At 43.3% G+C, this 26,845-nt stretch overlaps 1 protein-coding gene across 2 annotated transcripts in view; it reads left to right on the forward strand.

Annotated features, from left to right (window-relative positions):
* Positions 1 to 26,845, forward strand: part of PINX1 (PIN2 (TERF1) interacting telomerase inhibitor 1) — a 64,889-nt gene that overhangs the window by 5,679 nt on the left and 32,365 nt on the right. For both annotated transcript variants that reach the window (XM_068974398.1, XM_068974397.1), the window contains exons 3-6: positions 1,342 to 1,434; positions 3,328 to 3,406; positions 11,419 to 11,511; positions 17,624 to 17,697. In XM_068974398.1, the coding sequence (XP_068830499.1) occupies positions 1,342 to 1,434; positions 3,328 to 3,406; positions 11,419 to 11,511; positions 17,624 to 17,697 (339 nt within the window). The remainder of the gene's footprint in view (positions 1 to 1,341; positions 1,435 to 3,327; positions 3,407 to 11,418; positions 11,512 to 17,623; positions 17,698 to 26,845) is intronic.

Here is a 26,845-nt window from a genome sequence, read left to right on the forward strand (position 1 = left end):
CCACCACCTCACTCACTTCCTGCCCCTCCGGTCATCATTCCTCTCTGCGGGCCCTGTCCTGGACCGACCACCACCACTGCCTGTCCTGATCAGCACAGCAGCCTCTCAGCTGCTTCCCTGCCTCCCTTCTTTTCCTTCTCTGGGCCATTTGCCTTACAGCAGCCATTGTGAGCTTTTAAAATATAGAAATTAGATCATGTCATTCCTTTGCTTAAAAGCTCAGTGATTTCCTATTGTTTTAAAGAAATAAAATCTGGAAATTCCATGGCAGTCCTTGATTAGGACTCCACACTTTCACTGTCAAGGGCACGGGTTCAGTCCCCGTCGGGGAACTGAGATCCTGCAAGCTGTGGGGCATGGCCAAACCAAAACAACAGCAGAATCCAAATTCCTCCCATAGTGCCCAAGGTCCTTGAGATCTGGTCCCTTTATATCTCTTCTTTGTTTTCTCCATCCACTCTACTAGAGCCACCTTGGGTGACTTTTAGCACACTAGGTGCTCGGGGACAAATGAGTGTTAATGAGGCAGGGGCACTTGGGATCCCCTTCCTCAGGGCTGTTTTGTAGAATTATCGAATGGAAAGCGCCACGGACTTGTAGTGCCTCCAATGGGCCTCTGTTGGTTTGGTAGTACTGTTCTGCTTTTGCGCATCAAGAAAAGGCATGTTCTTTTCAGTGTTTCCATGGTTTTTAAAGCTAGCCTCAGGGTGAAGAATTGGCATTCCCTGGTGGCTCAGATGGTAAAGTGTCTGCTTACAGTGCAGGAGACCCACGTTCGATCCCTGGATTGGGAAGATCGCCTGGAGAAGGAAATGGCAACCCACTCCAGTACTCTTGCCTGGAAAATCCCATGGACAGAGGAGCCTGGTAGGCTACAGTCCACGGGGTCGCCCAGAGTCGGACACGACTGAAGCAACTTCACTTTCACTGTGAGTGCAGGGCTTCCCAGGTGGCGCTAGTGGTGAAGAACTCGCCTGCCCATGCCGGTGACATAAGAGACACAGATCTGATATCTGGTTGAAAGATCCCCTGGAGGAGGTCATGGCAATCCACTCCAGGATTCTCGCCTGGAGAATCCCACAGACAGAGGAGCCTGGGGGCTACAGTCCACAGGTTCTCCAAGAGTTGGACGCGACTGAAGCGACTTAGCCCAGCACGGCACTGTGAGTGCATCCTTGGTGTTACAGACACATCTTGAAAGACTCCACTAGACTGTCCTCTTTGAGGACAAGGGTAGAGCCTCCTAATGTGAGTGATGAATCCGTTAATGAAGGAAGAGAGAGGTAATTTCTTTTTCTCCCTGATGAAAATGCTGACTCTCTTTATGTTTAATCTCCACAGGGTTTGGGGGCTCAGGAGCAAGGAGCCACTGACCATATTAAAGTTCAAGTCAAAAATAACCACCTGGGATTAGGAGCTACTATCAATAACGAAGTAAGCAACAGTGTGTCTGCTGGGGTTTTCCTTGCATCGTTGTTATTTTTGTCAGTATATATATAAAAAAAATTAATCCAGTCAAATTGATTGATCAGTTTTAAGCTGTTCAAGAATGTACAGTCCATGTTTTGGATAACAAGCCAGTGACTAAGCTTCTGTGCATCATGTAACATGCAGTCATTTTGCCTTATTGCTTATGCATAAAAGATTCCAAGTAGCCTTATTGCTGAACTTTGCAAAAAGTGGGGTTTTTTATTTTTTATTTTTTGCACTTCAGGGCAGAGAGGAATTTTCATCTTGACCTCTGTTGGAATATTAGCTTATTGCTAAAATTGGTGGCATTTTGTTTCGGAAATATTGCAAGAGAGTACCGTCCTTTTCTTGTCCCATTGTCTGTTTCTGACTGTTGGTGTATAGCAGTTGAGATAATTCACATTTCCTAGTAAACACTAACACTTTGAAAATATGACTCTGTAATTAAAAGTTCATGGCTTGCCCTGCCTTTCATTTTTGGTATCGTTGCTCACTTTAGAAAGCATCTAAACTGAAAGCTCTGTTCTTACATTTTTGCAGCCAACAGAATCTGGTAGAAAATCTGAAGCATTACTTTAGGTGAACTGGATTACTGTGCTTTGTTCAGTTGCTCTGAGGGGTGGACTGGAGCAGCTAAGACTGTTTGGGCTAACAGCTGAAAGCTTAAACCACTAGAGGAAGAGTTTATAGCTTTGTCAAACCATCATGTTGTACACCTAAAACTAATACAATGTTTTATGTCAGTTATGTCTCAATAAAACTGAAACAAATGCTGTGACTATCTGACAAAATCCAAGACCAGTACTTCAGAAGGTTCACAGTGCACACATTTAGTAGATGGAGTGCGTAGCAATATCTTCTGTATTTTCATCAATTAATAAACACACCGTGGACAATTTTTTAAAGAGTTTACATAAGGTTGATTTTTGCAGGTAGCTTTTTAGAGGTGGATATATAGATATACTTAATTTTTTAGGAGAAGCATTGCCTATTCAATAGGCTTGAACATTTTCAAAGGTAACATATTTAAGCATTCTTTGAAAAGTACCTATGAGGCAAATTCCTAAAGGGAAACCCTGCTGTTTGATATCAAAACAAGTTGATATTATTTTGGAGATGCTCATTCTGTTTTAAAGTCAGATTCTCTTTATTATGAAGAAGTTACTAACTGAGCACCTTATCAGTGGGTGCTAATTGATTTGGGGGACTTAGAGCCCTTCCCCCACCCTTCCCCAGTGGTGTTTTCTCAAATTGGGATGGATGTAAGCAAATAGAATTGGCATATAGGCTCAAAAAAGCAAAGCAGAGAGCCCTCAAATCTATCCCTGTTTTTTTTTCCTGTAACCTACATAATTTTCCCTTAGTGTGAAAAAAAATTTTTTTGTTTTGCTTTATTTTAATATTTAACACAAAGGTTGCCTGCTGTTTATTTGACTATAAGTTGACTTGATAAGTTACCCACATTTGAAATCAGGGCTTAAGCTTCCAAGATGCTCAGTGGCTCAGTAGTAAAGAATTTACCTGCAAGGGCAGGAGACTGAGATTTGATCCCTGGGTCGAGAAGATCGCCTGGAGAAGGAGATGGCAACCCACTTCAGTATGCTAGCCTGGGAAACCCCATGGACAGAGGAGCCTGGTGGTCTGTAGTCCATGGAGTTGCAAAAGAGTCGGACACAACAACAAATAGATAAATTACAGTTCAAATTTTTACTATTTCTTCTTCTTCTTTCAAATTTATAAAGTAATATTTTGGTGAAACATTTAAAAATTCAGAGATTTCCTTGATTCCAATTATATCTTATCTTAGCATAGGTAGATAACAGGTTTGCCTCTAATTGTTTTTTTGGTATTTTTCAGGACAACTGGATTGCTCATCAAGATGATTTTAACCAGCTTCTGGCCCAGCTGAACACTTGCCATGGGCAGGAAACAGCAGGTGGAGAAACCTTTGCTTTTTATCCATTAGATGCAACTGAGTGACTGAACTGAACTGAATCTCAATATAAAATATTTTTATCAATTTTTTTTTTTTACTGTTAATATCATATCTGAAAGTTAACTGATTGTACCTGTCACAAACAGTCATTTCTGTTTACATTTCCAGGTACTCGCATTGAATTAACATTAGTCGTAACCAGAGGCTTTTTCTCCCCATTAAGAGTTTGAGAATGACAAGATCCATTTACTTAGTTTCCATTTCTCCGCTGCAGTTCCCTTATCCCGGCCTTACAATGTCCAGGGTCCTGCAGTTCAGGCCTTGTTCATCTTTCATCTGCACGCTCTTGTTATGCCATCCGGTCTCCAGGGGAGTGTGGTGACCATTGCCACCCTTCTCTCTGTTGCTTCACCCTCTCTCCTGAACCCCAGACTGGTATTGAGCCCCCTGCTCAGTATCTTCATCAGGGCTTCCTTGACTTCTAGAGCTCAACATGTCCAAACTTCAATTCTGCACCTCCCCAACTCCCACCCTGTAAATTCTTGGACCTGCATAACCCACAACCTGTTTTATCCACCATCTTCCCCATTTCAGTTGATGTCAGCTTCATCCTTCTAGTTGTTCCAGCGAAAGAACTGTTGTCGGTTCTGCCTCTAAAATGTATGCAGACCCTGACTTCCTCTTGTCACCTACACTGTAACCAATGTGGTCTGAGCAGCTGGTATTTCCTGTGGATTATTGCAAGAGCCTGTAAAGCCTTTCTCAGCCATGGCACTGCTGATGTTTTTGGCCAGATCATTCTTTGCTGTGAGACACGTCCTCTGCATTTAGGATGATTAGCAGCATCCTTGACCGCTATCCACTGGACACCATTTGTACCCTCTCCCTAGTTGTGACAAAATATCTCCTGATATCGCCAAATGTCCCCTGGGCACAATGCCCCAACTCTAAACTCTGTCCACCCATGGACTTACCTCAAGACCACTAGAGGTTGCTGTCTCCCTGTGATACGTACGGTGCTATTATTAGCCTTGCTGCTGCTGCTGCTGCTGCTAAGTCGCTTCAGTCATGTCCAGCTCTGTGTGACCCCAGAGACAGTAGCCCACCAGGCTCCCCCATCCCTGGGATTCTCCAGGCAAGAACACTGGAGTGGGTTGCCGTTTAGCCTTAGCTCAGTACAATTCAAACCAGGCCTTGCTAACTGCCAGTTTCAGTACTGAAAAGCCTTTAGAATATTCCTTTAAGGGAAAACCTGGCCAGGGACCTGGAGAGCTGAGATCATTTTTCTGCCAAATCATCTTTGGTAAATATAATATCTTCATCCAGATGAATTTTTGGTCATATTACTTGAATTAAAGCTGACAGGATAAGCTAGTAACCTATTTTTCTGTTTTAATATTTTTAAGTTCTTTAAGATTGCTTACCTAATTACACAGTTTGCCTTTCAACTAAACAGATTCCAAACTATTTTCTTCATAGAATCTTGCAAAAATTTTAGAAATAACCCTTATTTCTTAGTGGGACACAAGAAAACTCCATAGTCTTTAAATTTTTATTTTTTAAAATTATCCTATCTCAAGTAGTTAACTATGACTCTGCTTGGCCTTTTGGTGGGCTTACCTCATGGTTTTAAGAAATGCTTGTTACTTCTAACAGATATTTTGTTCCTTGTGATTTTAAATATTTTTGGAAATAAATTGGGATGCTGATATCCTGTCACCCACAAAGGACAAGAATCTTCAATATTTTTTGCTCCCAGAGCCTCTGAGGCAATTTGAAAAACAGTAAAAGACACTTACTCCTTGGAAGGAAAGTTAATATGCTGCCAACCTAGACAGCATATTAAAAAGCAGAGACATTACTTTGCCAACAAAGGTCCGTCTAGTCAAGGCTATGGTTTTTCCTGTGGTCATGTATGGATGTGAGAGTTGGACAGTGAAGAAAGCTGACCACCAAAGAACTGATGTTTTTGAACTGTGGTGTTGGAGAAGACTCTTGAAAGTCCCTTGGATTGCAAGGAGATCCAACCAGTCCATTCTGAAGGAGATCAGTCCTGGGTGTTCATTGGAAGGACTGATGTTGAAGCTGAAACTCCAATACATTGGCCCCCTGATGCGAAGAGCTGACTCATTTGAAAAGACCCTGATGTTGGGAAAGATTGGGGGCAGGAGGAGAAGGGGACGGCAGAGGATGAGATGGTTGGATGGCACCACTGACTCAATGATTGTGAGTTTGAGTGAACTCTGGGAGTTGGTGATGGACAGGGAGGCCTGGTGTGCTACAGTCCATGGGGTCACGAAGAGTCAGACACGACTGAGCAACTGAACTGAACTGAACTGATACTGTCTCACGTTTTTAGATTGACGTCTATAATGTTTTTAATCATAGTTTTAAATAGTTGCCAAGAATGTGTATCTGGCCTATTTGGGAAATATCGACTTTTGAAAACAAGAGCTTTTCATCAGTCCCAAATGTGTTCAGTAGGTATTTAATACTAGAGCAATTTGATATCCATGGTCTTCTGTTTATAAATAGAAAAGCAAGTCCTTTAATACTCAGCAATACTATATTTTCTAGTTTCTTTTCCTCTGAAATAATTCCATTGCATATACCCCATGATATTTTGTATTAATATATTTTTTGCTTGAATTTTTAAAAACTCATCACCTTGTCATGTTTTTCTGCTACAAAACAAATACATGTAAATTTTTGGTTTATTTCTAGTAACCTCAAGGCCTACATGTAAATATTTTTCCTTTGGATTCAGTTGTCATTACTAATTAGTGGGTTATAACTAGCAAACTAGTATTTTGGTCATCTGATGCAAACGGACACCTCATTGGAAAAGCCCCTGATGCTAGGAAAGATTGAGGGCAGAAGGAAAAGAAGGCATCAGAGGATGAGACAGCTGGACAGTATCACCGACGCAATGAATTTGAACTTGGGTAAACTCCGGGAGATGGTGAGGGAGAGAGAGGCCCGGTGTGCTGTAGTCCATGGGACTGCAAAGAGCTGGACACGACTGGGTAACTGAACAACAGTTAAAACCAGAAAAGGCAAGCTTTGATAAATAGTTGATAGAATGGTAAAACCTTTCTGGAACTGCCTCTCTTGATGAGATAGATAGGGTGGGGAGGGGACTGGCTTTGATGAAAGGACCCCTCCCTGACACCAGCACTGCGGCTTGTTCCTCACTGATCCTGGTGCAAGGAGACCTGTGCTCCTCTGGTGTCAAGTGGGAGGAGGACCAGAGTGATGTATCTGCACAGGACAGAGCAGCTTTAGGGAAGCGTGCGTGTGGACAGGCAGGTAGAAACTGGTGCCCTAGGACACGTCAGGGCTCAGGTTTGCTCTGGGAAAGTGGTGAGGCTCCCAGGAGGTTCTCACCTGCCCTGAGTGTGAGCACAGCTCTGCGGGGTCACAGTGCACAAGTTAAGGATGTGCACTCACACGTATCTGCCTGGCTCCCAGCCCCATAGCCACCTCCTCAGTGGGTCTTACTCTACCCTCCATGCTTCAGTGTCCTGTGAGGTTGGTTTAATAATCATAGCAGCTATCTTCTAGGGTGGTTGTGAGATGAAATTCAGGAATGCATAGAAAGCTTAGCCCAACACGTAGTACTTAATAAACCTTCCATTGGTAAAAACTACTTCAGTCTGGTATGATGCTTGGTGATTTGTGTTTGGAACATCAAAATTGAGAATGTAATGTGGTATATGAAGTTTTTTGCCTGCAAAAAGAGCAGGAGAAATTTACAGGTAGGATGTCTTTGAAAGAAGGTGCAAGTTGTTCTTGGGAAGTGATCATGGAGAATGTTTCAGGCTGTTGATGTGATTCAGTTCACTTCAGTCGCTCAGTCGTGTCTGACTCCTTGTGACCCCATGAATCGCAGCACGCCAGGCCTCCCTGTCCATCACCAACTCCCGGAGTTCACTCAGACTCACGTCCATCGAGTCAGTGATGCCATCCAGCCATCTCATCCTCTGTCGTCCCCTTCTCCTCCTGCCCCCAATCCCTCCCAGCATCAGAGTCTTTGCCAATGAGTCAACTCTTCGCATGAGGTGGCCAAAGTACTGGAGTTTCAGCTTTAGCATCATTCCTTCCAAAGAAATCCCAGGGCTGATCTCCTTCAGAATGGACTGGTTGGATCTCCGTGCAGTCCAAGGGACTCTCAGGAGTCTTCTCCAACACCACAGTTCAAAAGCATCAATTCTTCGGTGCTCAGCCTTCTTCACAGTCTAACTCTCATATCCATACATGACCACAGGAAAAACCATAGCCTTGACTAGACGGACCTTTGTTGGCAAAGTAATGTCTCTGCTTTTGAATATACTATCTAGGTTGGTCGTAACTTTTCTTCCAAGGAGTAAGCGTCTTTTAATTTCATGGCTGCAGTCACCATCTGCAGTGATTTTGGAGCCCCAAAAAATAAAGTCTGGCACTGTTTCCACTGTTTCCCCATCTATTTCCCATGAAGTGATGGGACCGGATGCCATGATCTCCGTTTTCTGAATGTTGAGCTTTAAGCCAACTTTTCCACTCTCCTCTTTCACTTTCATCAAGAGGCTTTTTAGTTCCTCTTCACTTCTGCCATAAGGGTGGTGTCATCTGCATATCTGAGGTTATTGATATTTCTTCCGGCAATCTTGATTCCTGCTTATGTTTCTTCCAGTCCAGCGTTTCTCATGATGTACTCCGCATATAAGTTAAATAAGCAGGGTGACAATATACAGCCTTGACGTACTCATTTTCCTATTTGGAACCAGTCTGTTGTTCCATGTCCAGTTCTAACTGTTGCTCCCTGACCTGCATACAGATTTCTCAAGAGGCAGGTCAGGTGGTCTGGTATTCCCATCTCTTTGAGAATTTTCCACAGTTTATTGTGATCCACACAGTCAAAGTCTTTGGCATAGTCAATAAAGCAGAAATAGATGTTTTTCTGGAATTCTCTTGCTTTTTCCATGATCCAACAGATGTTGGCAATTTGATCTCTGGTTCCCCTGCCTTTTCTAAAACCAGCTTGAACATCTGGAAGTTCACGGTTCATGTATTGCTGAAGCCTGGCTTGGAGAATTTTGAGCATTACTTTACTAGCATGTGAGATGAGTGCAATTGTGCGGTAGTTTGAACATTCTTTGGCATTGCCTTTCTTTGGGATTGGAATGAAAACTGACCTTTTCCAGTCCTGTGGCCACTGCCGAGTTTTCCAAATTTGCTGGCATATTGAGTGCAGCACTTTCTCAGCATCATCTTCCAGGATTTGAAACAGCTCATCTGGAATTCCATCACCTCCACTAGCTTTGTTCGTAGTGATGCTTTCTAAGGCCCACTTGACTTCACATTCCAGGATGTCTGGCTCTAGATGTGTGATCACACCATCATGATTATCTGGGTCTTGAAGGTCTTTTTTGTACAGTTCTTCCATGTATTCTTGCCACCTCTTCTTAATATCTTCTGCTTCTCTTAGGTCCATATCATTTCTGTCCTTTATCGAGCACATCTTTGCATAAAATGTTCCCTTGGTATCTCTAATTTTCTTGGAGAGATCTCTAGTCTTTCCCATTCTGTTGTTTTCCTCTATTTCTTTGCATTGATAGCTGAAGAAGGCTTTCTTATCTCTTCTTGCTATCCTTTGGAACTCTGCATTCAGATGCTTTTATCTTTCCTTTTCTCCTTTGCTTTTCGCCTCTCTTCTTTTCACAGCTATTTGTAAGGCCTCCCCAGACAGCCATTTTGCTTTTTTGCATTTCTTTTCCATGGGGATGGTCTTGATCCCTGTCTCCTGTACAATGTCACGAACCTCAGTCCATAGTTCATCAGGCACTCTATCTATCAGATCTAGGCCCTTAGATCTATTTCTCACTTCCACTGTATAATCATAAGGGATTTGATTTAGGTCATACCTGAATGGTGTAGCGGTTTTCCCTACTTTCTTCAATTTGAGTCTGAATTTGGTAATAAGGAGTTCATGATCTGAGCCACAGTCAGCTCCTGGTCTTGTTTTTGTTGACTGTATAGAGCTTCTCCATCTTTGGCTGCAAAGAATATAATCAGTCTGATTTTGGTGTTGGCCATCTGGTGATGTCCATGTGTAGAGTCTTCTCTTGTGTTGTTGGAAGAGGGTGTTTGCTATGACCAGTGCATTTTCTTGGCAAAACTCTATTAGTCTTTGCCCTGCTTCGTTCCACATTCCAAGGCCAAGTTTTCCTGTTACTCCAGGTGTTTCTTGACTTCCTACTTTTGCATTCCAGTCCGCTATAATGAAAAGAACATCTTTTTTGGGTGTTAGTTCTAAAAGGTCTTGTAGGTCTTCATAGAACCGTTCAACTTCAGCTTCTCCAGCGTTAATGGTTGGGGCATAGACTTGGATTACCGTGATATTGAATGGTTTGCCTTGGAAATGAATAGAGATCATTCTTTCGTTTTTGAGATTGCATCCAAGTACTGCATTTCGGACTCTTTTGATGTGATTAAGCCGTGCTTAATCTAAAGGTTGAAGCATCTACCTTTATGTTGTCCGGAGACTTACTGTGTAATTTCCTAGGAAGAATTACAGTTAGTTAACATGTTTAATCATGTTAAACAAGCATGCGCTTGTGTTGCTTCAGTATTAAGGTGAAACTTTCTTTTTTCTCATTTCTCTAATCTCATGTTTTTATGTTTCCTTATGACGTAACTATAGGGAAATTCAGTGTCCTTTCTGCTTATGAGGCTCTCTTTCTGCTACTTGAATTTGACAGATAGATAAAGGTGAGGGCATACAGGCAGCTTGTTAGAGTCCTGTCACTGACTCTTACCCCACATCTACTTGCTTTGATGTTTCAGGTGAGGGACTACATTCTCCCCCACATTTTCCTCTTTCGTCAAAGGGATATAACCACATGGCTTCATTCCTCAGCGATTTGTTTTTATTGTTGTTTTTACCCTGAAAGGTGGGCCTCCAGCTAAATCTGGAGTTTGAGGCGGTGGCTCAGACTCAGCGGAGTGCCAGCTCTGCTTCTCATCTCATCTCTGACCTGTTTTTGGATTATCATTAGTCTGTCTTACCTTTACTCACTTTCTAAAGAAACTTTTATTTGAAACAATTTTAGGCTTACAGGAAATTGCAGAAATAGTTGTAGAAAGAGTCCTGAATGAAAGAAGAGTACCTTTCATCCAGTTTCTCCAGCGATGAGATCCAGCAGAGCCATAGCATGATATCAAAACTAGGAAACTGACCCTGGTGTTGACTGTTAACTAGCCCACAGTTCTTACTCAGCTTTCACCAGTTTTTTGGGCTTTTTTAGCCTTCATTTAATTGTGTGTATGTAGTTCCAATGCAGTTTTACCACATGTATAGATTCATGTAGCTGCCACCACATTCAAGGTATGGAATTGCTTTGTCACCACAAAAGAGCTGCCTCATGCTGCCTTTCTGTATTTGTACCCGCCTTACCCCTCCAGCTTCCAAACTCCACTTTCGTCTTTGTCCCCTTTCAACCTTTCACTGTTCTCCATCTCTGTAGTCTTTCCTTTCCAGAATGTCCAAGTGGATCATTTAGTATGTAGATTGACTTTTCTCACTTAAGCATAATGCCCGCCAGTCGCCCGCCAGTGAAGTCCCTCCAGGTTGTCACACAGTATCAGTATCTCCCTCCTCTTTATCGTGGAGTACTGTTGCCACGTAAGGGAGTACCAGAATTTGCTTAGCCATTCACCCATTGAAGGAATTTTGGTTTATTTCCAGTATCTTATTATCACAAATAAGACTGTCATGAACATTCATCTGGGGGTTTTGTGTGAACACAAATTTTCATTTCTCTTCCTCCAGGATGTTATAAATTTCTGGAGAATAGCCTTGCCTGATGGGTAGTACACAGTTTAAGAATATTTCTAATCTTTGGGTACAGTTTAGTAATAAATGATAAAGCTCCTCAAGATTTTATTTAGACAAGACTGTGTCACCATAGGGGATTGAGAATGGAATGCAGAGAGTTTAATGAAATGCTTTTCATCCTTTTTTTTTTTTAAAGACTCCCCAGACAACAAGGAAAAGAAGTCTTTCAGTCTCGAAGAGAAGTCCAAAATCTCCAAAAACCGTGTTCACTATATGAAATTCACAAAAGGTAAAATTCTACATTTCTTTATTTGTTTTAAATCTCTGTGTTCACATCTGGGTTTCTTAGAGCATTTTTAGCCTCTTCACCAGCATCACTTGTCTCGCATACAAGATAGAGAAGGAGGGACTCACTGGCCGGCTTGATCCAGAGCAGTGCTGAGGTGTCCGCACTGTTGTGAGTCACCGGGGGTCTTGTTAGAGTGCAGACGCAGCCTCACTCATGCCGAGGTAGGCCCCAGCTTTGCCCTTAGACTGCGTGCAAGCCCTCTGGCAAAGCTGAGCGCGGACGTTAACTTGCTATTAATATTTAGAGGAGAAGGCAGGCTTTTATGTGGCTAAATTTATCGCTCAGTACTTTTAGTTACATTTCTCTTAGTTGCATTAAGCTATTTTCAGAATTTAATTTTGGTGTTGAACAGCTTTTAAAATGGACCCATTTAGAGAATCATGTAGAATCTATATGAGACTCATAAACATTCATGAAGTGGTCTCCATATTGAGTTCTCCAGTATGAAAGCTCTCACTGCCGAGCTGACTCTTCTATTGTTCCGCACCGTTTCTCTGTTTCACGTAGTGCATACTTAACTGTCCATGGTCGTTGCAAAGTTATTGTTAGAAGCCTTGTCTTCCTCCATCGCCTCCTCCCTACTCCGGTTCCAGGGCTGTACATGGTCAGTCGTGAGTGCAGCTGTCCTCTTTAACCAGGAGGTGGCAGTCTTGTATTGGAAACAAACCGTTTAACTGGGCTTCATCAACTCCCCAGATATTTTCCCATTGTTACGTATTAAGCATACTTCTCAGGTACAAACCCCTGTTTATTATATTAATATACTTAAAGTATAAGTGTGATGATAATTATGTTATCTAGTCACTTTGGGATGGTTCATCTATGGAAGACTGGATGTATATTTCTACCTCTATATGGCAGGAAGAGCACATCGCTTTGCTGTAGTCTTGTCGACCTGACTGGGAATTCCCTGACTCCTAGAACCCCCTGAACGGCAGTAGGACCTGGAGTTCCCACTGCTCTAAACTGTTCATGGTGGTTCTCATTTGGAGCAGGACCCCACAAGGTAGACTGGGCTCGGTGTGAGGGATGGCTCATGGCGGAGCTGGTTAGTTTTGGGGACATGTGCAGAGAGAGACTGGGGCTTCCCCCTTCCGTCTCCCGGCAGACATGGTCATCTGGCTCATCATGTGAGCCCCTCCTCTTTCTCCCAGGATAGAACCTTCTCTGTCATTCTCCTGTATGGCTTCTGAGCAAGGGTCCTCTCCACTCCTGACCTGCTGCAGGATAGAAAACAGTCCTTGGTGGCCCCTCAGTCCTTTTCAGGAAGGGCTAAATGGCCACTTCATCCCCATCCCTGAAATATCTTTCCTTTTCATTAGGCCTATAGGAAAAAAAAATTGATACAGCAGAAGGGTGCTGAGCAAACTAACGAAATTGAAAGTGCCCTGTGACTTTTGGATAGCATGGCCGCCTTTTAAGCTTTCACTTTTGCAAATAGAATCTTCTTCTTATGGCAGCCTGCACGCATGATTTCACCTGAAGCATTTGCTGAAGCCGGAATAAACCTCTTCGATCTACTTTAATCTGTGGGTGCCAGGAGCGTCTTCTTTCTGTTTCTAGTTGGGCCATCCCCTTGCCAGTTCACCCTGTCAGCCTGCTTGGTGTGTTCTTCCTTCTTTTTCTCTCTTTTGAAATGATGTTGTGGGACTCCCCTGGTGGTCCAGGGGTTAAGACTTCGCTTTCCAGTGCAGGCGTGCAGATTCATTCCCTGGTCAGGGAGTTAGGGTCCCACATGCCTCAGGACCAAAGCACACAAACCAGAAGCAATAGTGTAACAAATTCAATTGAAGACTTAAAAAAAAAATCCTAAAAATAAAATAATATGAGGTTTGCTTATTTATTACCTTTGTTTGGGGAGAAGGGAGGCATTGGTAAGCAGGGAAGATAATTCAAGATATATTTTAAAGGTAACAGAGAAGATTGGGCAAACAGGGGAGAAGCAGAGTGGAAATCAGTAGAAAACACAGAAGGAGGCAGAAATCCAGGGAGTGAGGAAATAATCAGTTGCCGTCTATTTTAACAGTCCACAGTGTAAGTTTATTTTAAAGTTCTTTAATTTATTGAAAGAAGTCTCCCTTGTAGAGCAGCTGTTGTCACTGAATGCGAATGATAAAGTGTGTTTCCTCCACGGCAGACTATCTTAGGTCACAGGAACCTGGGTTCTGGCTGTGACTCAGACAAATCACTTAACCTCTTGCCTTCTGTCAGCCTCAGTTTCCTTTTTTGTGAAATGAAAGATCTTTTTAGGTCATTGTTGAGTTCTAAAATAGGTTCTCTTTTAGAATTTATCAGAAATGATGCCATTATATGGAAATCATGGGTGTTCAGCATAATGGATAATAAGGATTTTAGCTCAGGGATCTGCTCTTAGTTACAGTAACTCACTCACTGGATGAGGAGGGTTCATATTGTAGCTCCATCAGTGATCCAGAAACCCCAAACATGAGAAGGTAGCATTTTAATTTCAAGATGTTAATTTCATCCATATTCATTTAAGGGCCTAAACTCAGTGGTAGTTTCTTTTAACCTATAAAACGTTTGGTGAGGCTGTATCTGCAGAGAAAAGAAAACTAGGGAAGATGGCAATTTCTCCGAAGCTGCTTTTGATGTTTTTAATATTTAACAGGGAGAGGTTGTCCAGAGAGCCTGCTTTTTGCTCCCAGTCATGTGGTGGCTGAGTGGATGGAAGGTTGTGTAGACAGTACTTGTGCAGCTTCGTTGTATTTAGACTTCTTTTTCCCGTAACAATCTCTGATACTTCTCTCCTTAAATAAGGAAAGGACTCGCGCGCCTCTTGCTTGTCCCGATGGTCAGCTGCTCGTCTGACGCTGGCTTTAGTGTCCTGACGAGGCTGGCTCCCTGCAGCCAGACTCTGCTCGAGGTGGGGGTCCTGCTGCTTCTGGCTCTTCTGACATTTAAGTTAAAGGAGCACCACTGCAGGTTTTAAAAAAATATTCCAGCTGTCTTATTATCAGGTGTGAGGATCTCATTTCACCCCCTGTTTCGATTCTCCCAGGGTTCCTGATTTTCTCACATTATTACCCTTTCAGAGAAGTTTCCTAATCTTCCATTCCTCGGCTTATTATCAGTTCTATATGTTTTCATTAAAAAAACAAAGTCAAAATATAATATTATCTGTTTTATCCTTCTTGATTGGGGAATGCAAATAAATTTGTGAAACAAGTGAAGCTAGCTACCTCTGTAACACTTCAGTGTTTTTCGTTTAACTGGTATATTTTTCAACCGGCATTTCTTTCCCTTGTGCCTTTCCTGTGAGTTGAAAAACTCAGCTTTTTGAGCTCTGGTTATAACACAGTGCTCACTTGTTGGGCTCAGTATGACTTTTGCCCTTAAACTAAGAGAGGCTCTACATCTCCATGATTCTTAAGTTCTTGTGTTGGTGTTTTACAGTTTTACTTGCTTCCCATGTGGACTTCTTGCTGTTATAAGTGAGTCTGGCTGTAGCGGTCATGTTCTTCTCTCCAAATTGCTACACTGATAGACGGGAACACCTGAAAGTCCTCATTATTAGAAAAACAGCTAAAATGATCATAAGTAAAGTGCTGTTCTCTGAAAGAATCAGATCATCCTTTCATGACTTTGTTACATCAGCTTGGCTACTGGAATCTCTTTTATCCTTGGTTCTTGGAGTATTGTGGCCAGTTGAAGACTAGTGGGTACAGAAACCAAATCCAGGCAGATGTCATATATTTCCTATTCTGTTCAATTTTTTGATGTCCTTTTCTCTAAGAGAGAAGTTCATCAACAGTATTTGCGGTGATTTGACCATGATTGAGAATGGAGACCAGTAACTTTCCAACTCATTTTTAATATACACATTGTATTCAGAACTGGCCAAAATTTTATAACATGTATAAACTCTTCAACCAGGACCATTAACTAATAACTATTTCAGTATCACTTCCATCTTCACATTTTCATCTACCTTTAAGTTCCTTTCCTTTGGTCTCTGACTCTTAATTCTTCTCTGTGTTTTGTTTTCCAGATCAAATCCAGAGCAAGGCCTGTAACAGTCCTGGTTTCCACATTTGCTTAAGTGAACTTTGCTAAAGGATAAGCATTTCTGATACAAGAACCCGTCACCAAAACTTTAGAAACACTTGCACTTTCATTGGTACATTCTCTTATTAGCTTGACAGCTTTCCCTTTGGTTTTTAGCTTCATTTTTTATCTCTGCGTGTTCATGTTTTGATATCCTGTTTTAGAATTGTGATCTTGCATGTTCGTTCCCTGCCTTTCTAATCCCTCCAGCATTCTTTTTAGTTGAGTTGTTGTAAAAGTGATCGTCATTTGCATTTCTTTTAGGGTGTGTGTTCCGTTTCAGAAGCTAGCTTAGGGGTGGGTGGCCACTATGTATTTTGATCCCAGTACAACTCCTTTTTCTGAAATAGAAGCTGCCGCCCTGAATGTTCTCTGCAGTGTGGAATGGGTTACACTGAGGACTAAGCTCAGAACAGACCTCAGGCCTCCTGAGGGTTGCCCATGTCTCCCCTCAGTGGCCAGCTTTATCCTCCACTATTCCTGTACATTGTCTGTGTTTCCGTCTGGGAGGCTTCATTTTGCTCATGAGTAGGCTTCCTCTGGGATCATCTGTCTGGGCTCTATGGACTAACCAGCTAGAGCCAGGAAGCTTCCTTCATTTCCAGCTCAGGCAGAGGTGAGAGCAGTGCAGAGCCTGCCCTCCAGGTGGGAACAGGTCGTGCCGACGGGACTTATAAGTCTGGTACGGCAGCCTCAGAGACTGGTTTTGGCACCTGGTTTTGCATTACATTGCAGGGTGGTTTTTTTTTTTTTTTTTTTAATTTCATGGAGTCACTGAGCACTATCATATTTGAATGCCCCAGCGGTAGCCAGTGAACTGGAACCCTTCTGGGTCACGACAGTGCTGTGCCAAGTCAGGCTGCTGCAGGAAGCCAAGAAGATAACTGAGTCCGTGACAGTGGAACCCAGGCTTCCAACTCAAAACACAGATTCCTGTGTCTAACCCAGAGCCTCACTCCCCCAGAGCTTCCAGACTTTATATATACATGAAGTTGACAAATGGGAATAGATTTGGTTGGCTGCTCACACAGTATTGTCGGTAGAAGTGGAAATTCCACAGAAGTGAATTTTAAATTAGTTGGTTTGTGGGTTTGAAATTAAGTTAAAGAGTTTAGTGTTTTTAATAAGAATCAAGGATCCTTTGGATACCGTTTTTGCCAGAAGCCATTTAATTTCCTACTCATTACTTATCCTTTTATTTAAAATGATGCACTATTACAGTGAAAAAAACAAACAGGAAAAGTCTGAAATCTTTTCACCCTAATGCAGCAATTTTTATTTGCATTTCTAAAAAAGTTCATACATTCAGTTAATTATTGAGCTCGTATGTGTCAATACAGGACGTTCTCATTCCTGTGCACAGATGGGGTTTTGGAGCTATGTATCTTAGCAGCATATTTTTATTCTGCATTTTGTGACCCTCATTGAGTATAACTCCTGTCTCCTTGAAGTAATGGAATTTTACTGTTTACTAAGGGAACCCAGAGGCCCAGAAATTATACCTTGAAAGTGTACCAGTAGTAGAGCTAGCTTGAGAATTTAGTGTTCCTCTCCACCTGCATGCTCAGGTTTGTTTGCACCATTAAGAGGAAGTCAGAGGTTCTGGTTCACTTGTTTGATTTTTAAGTTTAATTAACTGTATTTAGTAATTAAACAGTGTGACTCTGATGCTGGAAAAGATTGAAGGCAAAAGGAGAAGGGGGCAGCAGAGGATGAGATGGTTGGATGGCATCACTGACTCAATGGACATGAATTTGAGCAAACTGTGGGAGACAGTGAGGGACAGGGAAGCCCGGCCTGCTGCAGTCCATGGAGTTGCAAGGAGTCAGACAAGACTTAGCAACTGAACAACACAAAAGTCTGTGAGAGGGAAAGAGAAAGTTGGTCATTTACAAAATTGTTTATTTATTTCCAAAACCCAGTTTCATAGTTTATATTTGTGCTCCTTATTCTAGAATGTATTACTGAAGGCATCATGTATTTCTAGGGAAGGATCTCTCATCTCGGAGCCAAACAGATCTTGACTGCATTTTTGGAAAAAGACAGAAGAGGACCCCTGAGGTATTAAACCACCTACGATTGATACATTGTGTCTCAACACTGATTTTCAACTGTGTATAGAGCTATATATGTTTATTACTAATACTACTTTCCAGACAAAGTTACCAAAAAAAAACTTTTAGAGGCTTCATACAAAGGCTCTTAATAATAATTGATAGATGATAATAACAGTTGATAGATTATGAGGAGCCTTAAAAAGAATGTGTATTATCTGGGTTGTTTTTCCTCCTGATGTGTGGACTAGACTAACCTCGGGGAAGAACACCTTTTGCCAAAAGCCTGAGCCAGAGGCGTGTTTAGAGAAACAGAGCAGGAATGCTGGGGGCAGACTCTCGATCCTCTTTGTGGTTTAGGAGTATTTTCTCTAGTGATAAGGCTGAAACAGGAAACAAGCTGGATAGCGGAAGGAAACTGGGAACGTGGGGGAGGGAAAAACTGAGAGAAGGAAAAAAAAAAAGGAGTATCAGGAAGTTCAACCAGATAGGAACTAATGGAAATAGTTTTTTAGTGTCTCCCATTTCTTGCTGATTGTCAAATCAGAAAACTAACTTCCAAGCAGACTTTTCTTTTTTGGTTGGTTAAATTAAAAAAAAAAAAAATTATTGATTGATTTCACATGAGATCTTTAGTTGCAGCATGTGGGATCTAGTTCCCTGACCAGGTATGGAAACCCAGGCCCCTGCATTGGAAGCCCCGAGTCTTAGCCACTGGATAATCACGGAAGTCCCTGGTTGGTTGGTTGTTTCTCATTAGTTCTGAATTTTCATGTTCTTTTTTGTGAATTGGGCTGAGTTTTATCAGTGGTTTGCTAGATGTGGACTCTTGAATTTGAATTTCCCTTCTGCCTACAAGTCTCTGTCACTCTGTCTCCCCCTCCTCACCCGGACCTGCCATCACCATTCATGAGCTGAACTGCTTTCCCAGCCTAGAGTTTGCTAAGGTCGTTTTATAAGGAAACACCTTTTGGTTAGCAGTAAAATTAAACTAAGCCCACAAACAAGCTCATTAACACATTTTAGGTGTGTATTTTTTGGCCAGCAGTGATGACTTCAGTAATGTTTATCAGCGTGTTGACCTGATTTTGAATCAAGATTCACAATAATCTCTGAGCTGGGACATTTGACCAAAGTCAAATAGATCAAATTTTGTGAAGATGTGTAAAATCTCATTGAATCTTTGAAAAGAACTCATCTGAATGAGAATTAACTTAGAGGCTGGGAACATGTAAACTGACCGCAAGTCTGACCTAAATCAAAATAAGAAATGCAGTATGATAACTGTCCTGAGTTCAGGCTTGGGGTGCTTTAAGAGCAGCTGGAAGCAACAGATGTTGGGGGTGTTTTCTGCACTGGTGACTGTATTTGAACTGGGTGCTGTATTTTATAAGAATGTGTTCAGAGCACGGCAGTTGGGCCGAAGCGATCTGGAAAGCAAGTTTTGCACAGGACTTAGCAGATGAGCAGTTAGGAAATTCTGCCTGGACTACAGAGAGACCCTGACTGTGAACGTGTGGATGGTTTCAGGGTCCTCTAGGAAAGGAACAGATTGGTTTGGTGAACTTCAGAGGACAGACTAGAACTGGTGGGCGAAGTTCATGGGAAGATTCCTCCTCAGAGGAAGGAAACAGCATGGCTGGCAGAGCGGGCCAGCCGTGCAGGATGCGCCGCGTGGCTAGCTTCCTGGAGGGAGGCTTGTACTAGGTGACCGTGAGCTGTGCGCCTGTGAGCACTTCCGGGTCTAAAGTTCTCTGATTCTGGAGGAAAGCGAACACGAAATACTCACATTTGAAATGGTACTTGACTTGAAGGTTTACATTTTCCTAGACTACAAAGGAGAGACCGTTACTCCGATCGCTCTTCCTTATCTTCAGGTATGTGGGCAGTTTTGACTTCATCTACTTACCTTCTTTTTCCAGGAGATGGGTCTGAATTGTTTGATGTGTTTAAATAAGAAATGAAATAATGTTGAGGTGCAATAGCAGGCTGTCCTCAGAGGGGCCGGAAGTCCCGCGTGACCACGCCTCCCGGCTTTCACGCGCGCTCGCGGCCACTGCCGTCCCCGCTGGTTCTGCCTGCGGCTCTGCCCTGGTCGCTCTGGCCTCCAGTCCCTCCAGTCCTCAGGAGGCCCCCGCCTTGACTCTCGGCACTCGGTGCCTGTGCTGCATGGAGTGCTTGTCCCCAGCTCACAGTTTTGTGCAAATGTTGCCTCAGCTGGCCTTCCCTGACACCCTAATTTATAGCAGAAAGTACAAACAGTAACAACAAAAATCTGTGATGCTCTCGTCCCCTCTCCTTTGCTTTATTTTTCTCCATAGCAGTTATCTCCGTCTGAGGTACTAAATAGTTCACTTGTGCCGTCTGTCTTTCCTTAGTAGACTGGAACCTCCATGAGGGCAGGAGTTTTGTACTCCATACCATCTAGAGCCAGGCCCGCCATGGAGCAGGTTCTCCACGGAGTTTTTGTTGAATTGAATTCAGCTGTTGATCAAGGATACTTTAATCTTTGGGGGAACAACACAGACTAGGGCAGCATTAACACTACTACTGGGAGAAGGCGATGGCACCCCACTCCAGTACTCTTGCCTGGAAAATCCCATGGACAGAGGAGCCTGGTGGGCTGCAGCCCATGGGGTCGCTAGGAGTCGGACACGACTGAGTGACTTCACTTTCACTTTTCACTTGCATGCGTTGGAGAAGGAAATGGCAACCCACTCCAGTGTTCTTGCCTGGAGAATCCCAGGGATGGGGGAGCCTGGTGGGCTGCCGTCTAATGCGGTCGCACAGAGTGGAACACAAATGATGGGACTTAGCAGCAGCAGCAGCAGCAACAACACTACTACTGGAGAAGTTAGAAACAGTTACAGAGAAAATTGGTGGGCCCTTACCTGGGCCCAAAGGGCAGAAGTCTCTGAATAGACAACGCACAAAAAAGAATATGTATCATGAGTAACAGCTCTTCCCAGGCCCCAAACTCAAGTGCCAGTGGGTCCAGGCATGTGACTGGAAATGTGAGTAGTCTGACTTTTAAGATGACAGGGAACCAGGGAAACTCATAGCCTGGTCTGAAAGTGTGTAAGATTCACAAAATAATAACCATGATGATGGTGTTGGTGATCTCACAGGACGCAGACTGCTAGTTTGTAATCCTTCACTTACCAGCAAGTGAGAAAGCTGGGCAGTGTTATGTACGCAAGAGTGGAATTGCGTAGTGGAGACTAGCTGCTTGGACTGTCTTGTTGAGTGTGTTTGGCAGTGTATACTGAGCGTGTCTAAGATGTGCTTCCTGTCTCCTGGCTGTGTGAATACTCTTATCTGTCCTCTGTAGGAGCTTGTATTCCTCTGATACTCCAAGTTCTCCTTCTGCATGCTTTGCCTGGCAAGGGCACAGAGAAGGGTAAGAAGCTTAGAAAACGTGTAGCACCGTGGGCAGCTGCCTGTCTGCAGGTGTATAAATAGTGCCTTCAACCAGGTTCCTTGCTGGCCGCGTCTAATTCAGAGTGCGGGTGAAATCGTTCCAAGTGAGGAAGAAGCATTGCAGAGCGAGATTTTCTATTGAGCACAGCTTTTGATAAAAGCAAGAAGAGCTAGGTATTGACTTTTTGGTGCCTGTTTTATCAGTGGTCTGTTAATCAACAGAGGATAAATTATTGCTCTTGAGAAGCAGGAAAGGATCCCCCTTGGCTTGAAGGCATTTCCACCCTTCTTTTCTTTGTTTTTTTCTCTTTATTGGTAGAGAATCTTTCCTCCAGCCGTTTGCTCCTTGGGGGTTTTGTTAAGGACTGAAGGGAAACTGAAGGGAGCTCTTTTGATTTATCTTCTACCCTTTCCTTTTGGTCACTCCACGGGGCTAAAATAGCCGAGTTGGCTTTAATATGTTGCCATTAGAGACCAAACATTAGCTGGAGTAAACCATCATGCCTCACAATGAAAAATGTCCCCTGATTGGCTAATTAATCAGTCAAAGGGGAATGACATGGCTCTCGGCTTGAGGGACTCGGCTGGGGAGAAACAGGCTGTTGATAAATGGTTTTCCAACAAATTCATATATCAAGGAAACTTAGTCATTTTTTAACTATAGTTTGTGTGACTGCAATTTTTTCTAACTTTTCCTTTTCTGCTGCTCTTGCTGTTTAGGCTGTGTTTTCTGTTGTTGTTGATAGAAAAATATAGGATTTTAGATATGAGAAAATAAATGCTTTCTCCTTACTCGTGTCTGTGAGTCTGATTGCTTTTGATTGTCTAGGCTTATTAGGAGGTGAAAGAAAATCAGATAGCTGTCTCTAAAATAATTGATGGGTTATAAATTTTCCGGCCTTCTTTCAACGTTAATATCTTCAGATTTGGGTCCATACTGTCTGAATTTGAATCCTGGTTCCAAAGTAATATGTGCACATAGATTTGAAAAATTAAGCTGCACTAAACATCACAATATCAATAACCTCAGATATGCCGATGACACCACCCTTATGGCAGAAAGTGAAGAGGAGCTAAAAAGCCTCTTGATGAAAGTGAAAGAGAGTGAAAAAGTTGGCTTAAAGCTCAACATTCAGAAAACGAAGATCATGGCATCTGGTCCCATCACTTCATTGGAAATAGATGGGGAAACAGTGGAAACAGTGTCAGACTTTATTTTTTTGGGCTCCAAAATCACTGCAGATGGTGATTGCAGCCATGAAATTAAAAGACACTTACTCCTTGGAAGGAAAGTTATGAACAACCTAGACAGCATATTCAAAAGCAAAGGCATTACTTTGCCAACAAAGAAAGGTCTACCTAGTCAAAGCTATGATTTTTCCAGTGGTCATGTATGGATGTGAGCATTGGACTGTGAAGAAAGCTGAGCACTGAAGAATTGATGCTTTTGAAGTGTGGTGTTGGAGAAGACTCTTGAGAGTCCCCTGGACTGCAAGGAGATCCAACCAGTCCATCCTAAAGGAGATCAGTCCTGGGTGTTCTTTGGAAGGACTTATGCTAAAGCTGAAACTCCAATACTCTGGCCATCTCATGTGAAGAGTTGACTCACTGGAAAAGATTCTGATGCTGGGAGGGATTGGGGGCAGGAGGAGAAAGGAACAACAGAGGATGAGATGGCTGGATGGCATCACTGACTTGGTGGACATGAGTTTGGGTGAACTCTGGGAGTTGGTGATGGACAGGGAGGCTTGGCGTGCTGCAGTTCATGGGATTGCAAAGAATCGGACACGACTGAGCAACTGAACTGAACTGAAACATCACAAAAAACTACATTCCTCAGTCATACCCCTCACCTGTTAATCTCCTAAGCCTGTTTCTTACAGCCCCTTCATTTTTCACATGGTATCTTATCCAGTATTTATCTCTACATCTAAAGCACAGATCTTACATTGACTTTCTTCATGCGTTAGTTCCTGATGTTACCTGGACTTTTATTTTGGTAGGTTAGAATTTAGGCCTTTTACTGCTCAAAATACTGATACATTATTCTTATTATTTATTATAGTGTTATTTTAGTATTTGGTGTTTATATTTTTATGATATTTTTATGACTGTAAATGGCGTTCCCTGCTAAGCCAAGTAGTGTACTCTAAAGATGTTTCTTTTCACACATTTGTGATGTTTTCTGGTGGGGGAGTGGGGTGCAACTGTGTAATTTTCCCCATACCCTCTACTAGCCACAGTGTAGGAAACTTTCTGCCGTGCCATTTATGTCTGATGGTCTGTCAGCTCGGTGTTTTCCCCAGGACACCGCCCTCTTCAGACCCTCTCGGCCTGTTCACTCTGCATCGGCCGTTGGGTTTGCCTTGTTCCTGTCCCTGTAGGTGGTCCACTCCACCTGGCTCCTGTTACCTGCTCTGGCCTGCATCCCACGTCTGTCTCCTCATTCATCTTCCAGCAGCTTTCTGAGAAGGCCTGCAGTTCTGAAAATCTCTATCAGAATATCATGGCAGATTGTGTGGGTATAGACTTCTGGACTGAACATTATTTGCTTTCAGAATTTAGAGGGTATTGCTCTCGTGTCTTCTGATATCCATTGGTACTCTTCTTATTTCTCTCCATGACACATATTTATTTTGTTTATTTTGTCTTCAAGAGTTCTTAGAATCTTCTTAACCTTGGATTTCTGAAATCTTGTGGAAATGTCAATTGTTGCATATTTTTATTCATCAGACTCTTGCTAGGCCTCCCAGTGTGAAGATTCATGTTATTCTATCAGTTCTGAAAAGTTACTTTTTATTCTTTAATTTTTTTTTTCTCTTTTGTTTTATCTGGAATCATTAGGTAAGTGGTGGACATCGGGTTATTCCTCAGATTTTTCTTATCTTTTGTCTCCTATTTTGTTCTTTTGGGGAGATTTTCTTGATTTTTATCTTCCAATTTTTCTATCAAAATTTTGAGTTTTGCTCTCATATTTTTAATTTCCCTGAGCTATTTTTCATCACCTGATTGTCCCCTTTTATTTACTTATCTTTAAATGGCATCTTGTTCTTATTTCATGGATTCCATACATATTCCCTTGTCTCTGAATGCATGATGTTATGAGATGTACAGGTTGTTTTTCTGTCTTTGTCCCCCGGGCTCCTTTTCTCTCTTAGTTTTGACTTGTTTCTTTCGTGTTGGAGGAGTTCCCCACTGTCTGATGTTCCTTTGCTCTGTGCTCTAAGTCAGTGAGCAGCAGATTGAGAGCTGTTTGCCTCGGCAGCACTGCTCAGCGGCTGAGTTGTGCTGTGGAGTGGTCATGGTGAGTTGGCTTTTTCCTTAGGGAACCCCCAGAGATCAGAATTCTTGCAGGCCTTGTCTTCCGTGGGTTCAGCTTTTCCAGAAAGGCGCTCTTGCCCCGAGGAAGCCTGGGGCGGGAGGCCACTGCGCACACACTCTGTCTGCTCAGGTGGCTGTCAGCCTGCCCTCCAGCTGCGGCCTAGCAGAGCGTCTGCGTAGCTGAGCCACCCAAGCTCAGTCTCCCTGAAAGAGCAAGCCTGGTGTCTCCTCACACATTTTTATTTTAGGGGGGGGGAAATGTCTGTTCCTCATTCTGTAAGTGGATCGGGACATTCAGCTAATAGTTACTAAGGAAAGAAGGTTAGAAACTGAGAGAAAGCCCTTTTGCATCAAAAGAAAACCTTTGTTCAAAATTTAACAACCCTTTTCCTCATTTATCAGTTCCAAATTGTAAGCTGTTCTATCTCAAAAGACTTGGGTAGAGGTGTTTTCGTATCCTGGCCCCAGCATTTTTCCGATTCTAAAACAGAAAACCGAAAGCTTGCTTTATTTGCTACTCAGATTTTCCTCCTCATATGAAGTGTCTTTAAACAGGGTTGGTCTAGAAATAATCTAAACTATAAGTTGTCCCTGGCCTCTCCTGTGGACTTCTTCCTGCTCCCCATGCTCTTGGGTATCTCCCACTCCCACGTTCAGAACATGAACCTGGTAAGACTGAAGAGCCCCCACTTCAAAGTGAAGGAGTTTGTATTTTTTGTTACTCTTCTTTCCCTTGACTCTAATGAAAAGCGAAAATGAAAGTCGCTCAGTCGTGTCCAACCCTTTGCAACCCCGTGGACTGTAATTCTCTAGTCCAGAATACTGGAGTGGGTAGCCTTTCCCTTCTCCAGGGGGTCTTCCCAACCCAGGGATCAAACCCAGGCCTCCTGTATTACTCAGTCGGTAAAGAATCCGCCTGCAATGCGGGAGACCCCGGTTCGATTCCTGAGTTGGGAAGATTCACTGGAGAAGGGATAGGCTACCCACTCCAGTATTCTTGTGCTTCCCTTGTGGCTCAGCTGGTAAAGAATCAGCTCTAATTTTCACCTTTGTTATGAATTTTAGCACAACTCATTCGCCGAGCTCCTCGGTTGTCTACAGTGTGTCATGGAAATGTGCAGTTCCCGACTCAGCCCGTAGCGGTGTGTGAGTGGATTGCAGAAAGTACTCTGAGCGTCCAGAAGCACGTGTGAGTGGATTGCAGAAAGTACTCTGAGCGTCCAGAAGTACACTGCTGTTGCTGTGAGCCCGGCGCGGAAGCCTCTTAGGCTGATTCCTGTAGCCGGCCAGCCGCCTCTGTGTGCGTTCTCCGTGCACACGTAGGAGGTCGTGGGCCATGTGTCTGCCCCTGGCTCCGTTTCCTCTCCCACAGAAAGAATGCACGGCGTTCTGCTGGAAGACAGGGGCCTCGCCTGCTGCAGGCGTGCCTTTCTCAGAATTATAATCGCTCTGTTGGGAAAGCTGCGTGGACACTAGTCATGATGCTGAAGTGGAAAGGGTCATGAACTCAGGGACAAGAGCGTCTCCTCTTTAGTCTCAGGTCACCCTTGTGACCCCAAGCCAAGCTTTTAACGTCTCCGGGCCTGAGTTTTAGATGGAGGCATCGGCGGGTCACTCCAGGTGAGAACAACTGTGAGTGGAGGAAGCACGTACCCCAGGTTATAGGGGGAAAGCCTAAGAGCACGAAGCGTCTTTCTCATTGTGGATCTTATTTACCCTGCGTAGTTGGATCGTGAACTTGAGGATAATATTTGATTTGTTTCTTCCCTTTAACGTTCATATCCTGTCAGACATCACCAACTCTGCTGATTTTGTATGTTTAGCATAGCTACTGCATTCCTACTGGTTTTCCATGTTTGCTGAGGTCCTGATCATTATTGCCCCCGAATTTCTCTTGGAACTGGAGAAACTCTCCCTGACCCCAGTTTTTCTTCTTTTCAGAGTGTGCTGCTATCATCTATTCTCTCAAAGTCTCTCTCTTGTAGTATTAGTGTCTTCTCAGTCATCGCCTACATCCCCCCGACACACGCACACACACACTCACTCACTCCCTTTGACCAGCGCACCAGACCCTCCACCAGCTCGCCCTGCTCTCTGTTGCTGGTACAAATGCCTGCTTCTCCGAGCTGCAGAGCACCGTGCCCCCCACCAAGGACGGTCCCCTGCAGCCCCAGGCAGCGCCTGTCCTCTCACACCTTCGTGTCCCCGCTTCACTGCCTCCGCTTTCATTGCCCTTGCCTGGTCTGCTCCGCCTGTCCGAGCCCGAGTCCTTCCTGGGCAGCTCTAGCCCTGCTCCTGCCATCGAGGAAGGAAGAGGGGACACACTGTTGTTCAGGTGAGCAAGCACTGGACTTAAAGTCCTGGCTCGCTCATGCGTTCCACAGATTTTGACTAAATGCCTCTTTGCTGGGCAC

This window comes from Capricornis sumatraensis, chromosome 6, assembly GCF_032405125.1.
Source record: "Capricornis sumatraensis isolate serow.1 chromosome 6, serow.2, whole genome shotgun sequence".
NCBI classification, from domain to species: domain Eukaryota; kingdom Metazoa; phylum Chordata; class Mammalia; order Artiodactyla; family Bovidae; genus Capricornis; species Capricornis sumatraensis.